The sequence below is a fragment of the Saccostrea cucullata genome, unplaced genomic scaffold (assembly GCF_032062105.1).
Source record: "Saccostrea cucullata isolate Sc308-1 unplaced genomic scaffold, CSIRO_AGI_Scuc_v1 ctg794, whole genome shotgun sequence".
NCBI classification, from domain to species: Eukaryota; Metazoa; Mollusca; class Bivalvia; order Ostreida; family Ostreidae; genus Saccostrea; species Saccostrea cuccullata.
The window spans coordinates 364,541-366,356 of NW_026929297.1; the positions used below are offsets into that span (position 1 = coordinate 364,541).

The following is a 1,816-nucleotide window of genomic DNA, read 5'->3' on the forward strand; positions in this document are numbered from 1 at the left end:
ATCTGGCCCATCGTCTGGCGTAATGGAAGTATTCTCAAATAATTTAAATTTAAAGTCCTACTTTCAATACTTAGCTGATGAGTGCCGTTTTCTAGGCCGTTTTCTAGCCAATATGCTTAGGGGAGTGGTGTGACCCATGGGCCTCTTGTTGCCAGATAATGTGGTTAGGTGAAGGATGTGGTCTATAGGTTTCTTGTTTAATGGAATTGCATTAAATGAAAAATAACACCAAATTTGTTACATGTAAATGCACTGCCAACTTGGCGTTAAACACCATGAATACCATTAATCCACCGTGAAAAGTGTTTCGGAATATAGTTTACCTAATTAAAAAGTAAGAATTTTCAATGAGACACATCTAGTTCACCAGTATAGTTTTTTTCTCCTTATTTTTTCATAACTTTAGAAATTCAGGGAAATATATACAAATATAATCAAATGTAAGTGTATTTATTGCACGATCCCCGCCATTTTGTGGTTGAAACCCCGTCTTACAGAAGAAATGGAATCAGAGCCTTTCTGTCTTTTGGATAATCCTCAAATTTCTCTCGATAAAATCTGCAAAATAAATAAAATTGAATAAACCAAGTGATCAATGATATGAGTAAGGTGAAATTGGTACATTGCTTTTATTGCTGAATTAAAAAGTTATAAGTGAGCTCAATGCCATAAAAAATTAAACTTCTATAGTCTTTTTCAAATAGAGTGCATATATACTCGGTAAATTACCTGTGATGATGGACAGCCCTAGGGCCGATATAACACAGAGTGAATACAGCAAATGCCAAAGAGGGGAGATTAAAACACGCCACAGAAAAACCGATCCACTCCACTATTTCTCCCAGGAAGTTAGCACCAGACACGTACTCGAATAGGAATCCTAGGAATAAAAATAATAGTAGGCACGAGAGACGTACTCGAAAAAAAATTCTAGGGATGAAAATAAAAGTTAGCAACAGAGACGTACTCGAATAGAAATCCTAAGGATAAAAATAAAAGTTAGCAACATAGACGCGTGCTCGAATAGAAATCCCACCGAGGAAAAAAAATTAAGTTAGCAACCCTAACAATAATAATTCAAAGATAAGTTTTATTTTAAAAATCACATACAATTTTCTTTGCATTTGCCCCAGATTTTTGTTTGATACGTGTCATCTTTTTCTTTCCGTAATGACGTCAGCAAACTGTCAGATCGGATATTGATGTACATTGCCGTAAAAAATAACATAATACCTAAAAAATAAAATGAAATGAAACAAAATAATACAAATCTGTTTCGGTGTACAGATATTTGCGTATGAAAACTTAAAAAATTAGAAACTACTTTGCTTCCCTCTAGTGTGTAATTTGACTTTATAAGCTCAAACAAACACTAAGTTGCGGATAATTCTTTCCCTTTTGGTTTTACATTTCAAGACAGTCACCCGCATGGCGCAGCTTGTTGTTAGAGCGTCTTCTCTAGAGTCGCAAAGTAAGGAGTTGATCCGTGCGTCGCGGGTTCGAATCTCACTGTGGGAGACCGGTTTTTCGGAAGAGACGGTATTAACCGAGATCCCGTGTCGCAGTAGGTGTTGCCACAAAAAGATCCCTCACTGCTCAATAACCTAAGTGCCAAGTATGGGATAACATTTGCAGCTCTCCACCGACAAATTCATGAAGCAGTGACGTCTCCGTGCATTTGAGTGAGAATTTCTCGAAAGGGACATTTTAAACATACAGATAAACAAACAAACAGACCAAAACAGAATCTTGCCTTCTGAAACCAGTGGTGGATCTGAGTATTCGATAGGAGTATCCCGTACGTCTGTAGAGCGAA

At 36.8% G+C, this 1,816-nt stretch overlaps 1 protein-coding gene across 1 annotated transcript; it reads right to left on the bottom strand.

The window, feature by feature from the left end:
* Window positions 1-427: 427 nt before the first annotated feature.
* On the bottom strand, window positions 428-1,237 carry LOC134280366 (3-oxo-5-alpha-steroid 4-dehydrogenase 2-like; the record flags this gene model as incomplete). Its single annotated transcript, XM_062762773.1, has 3 exons — window positions 428-558; window positions 730-880; window positions 1,129-1,237. Coding segments are annotated over 3 exons (327 nt in total), but the record flags the coding sequence as incomplete, so codon positions are not given.
* Window positions 1,238-1,816: the final 579 nt, after the last annotated feature.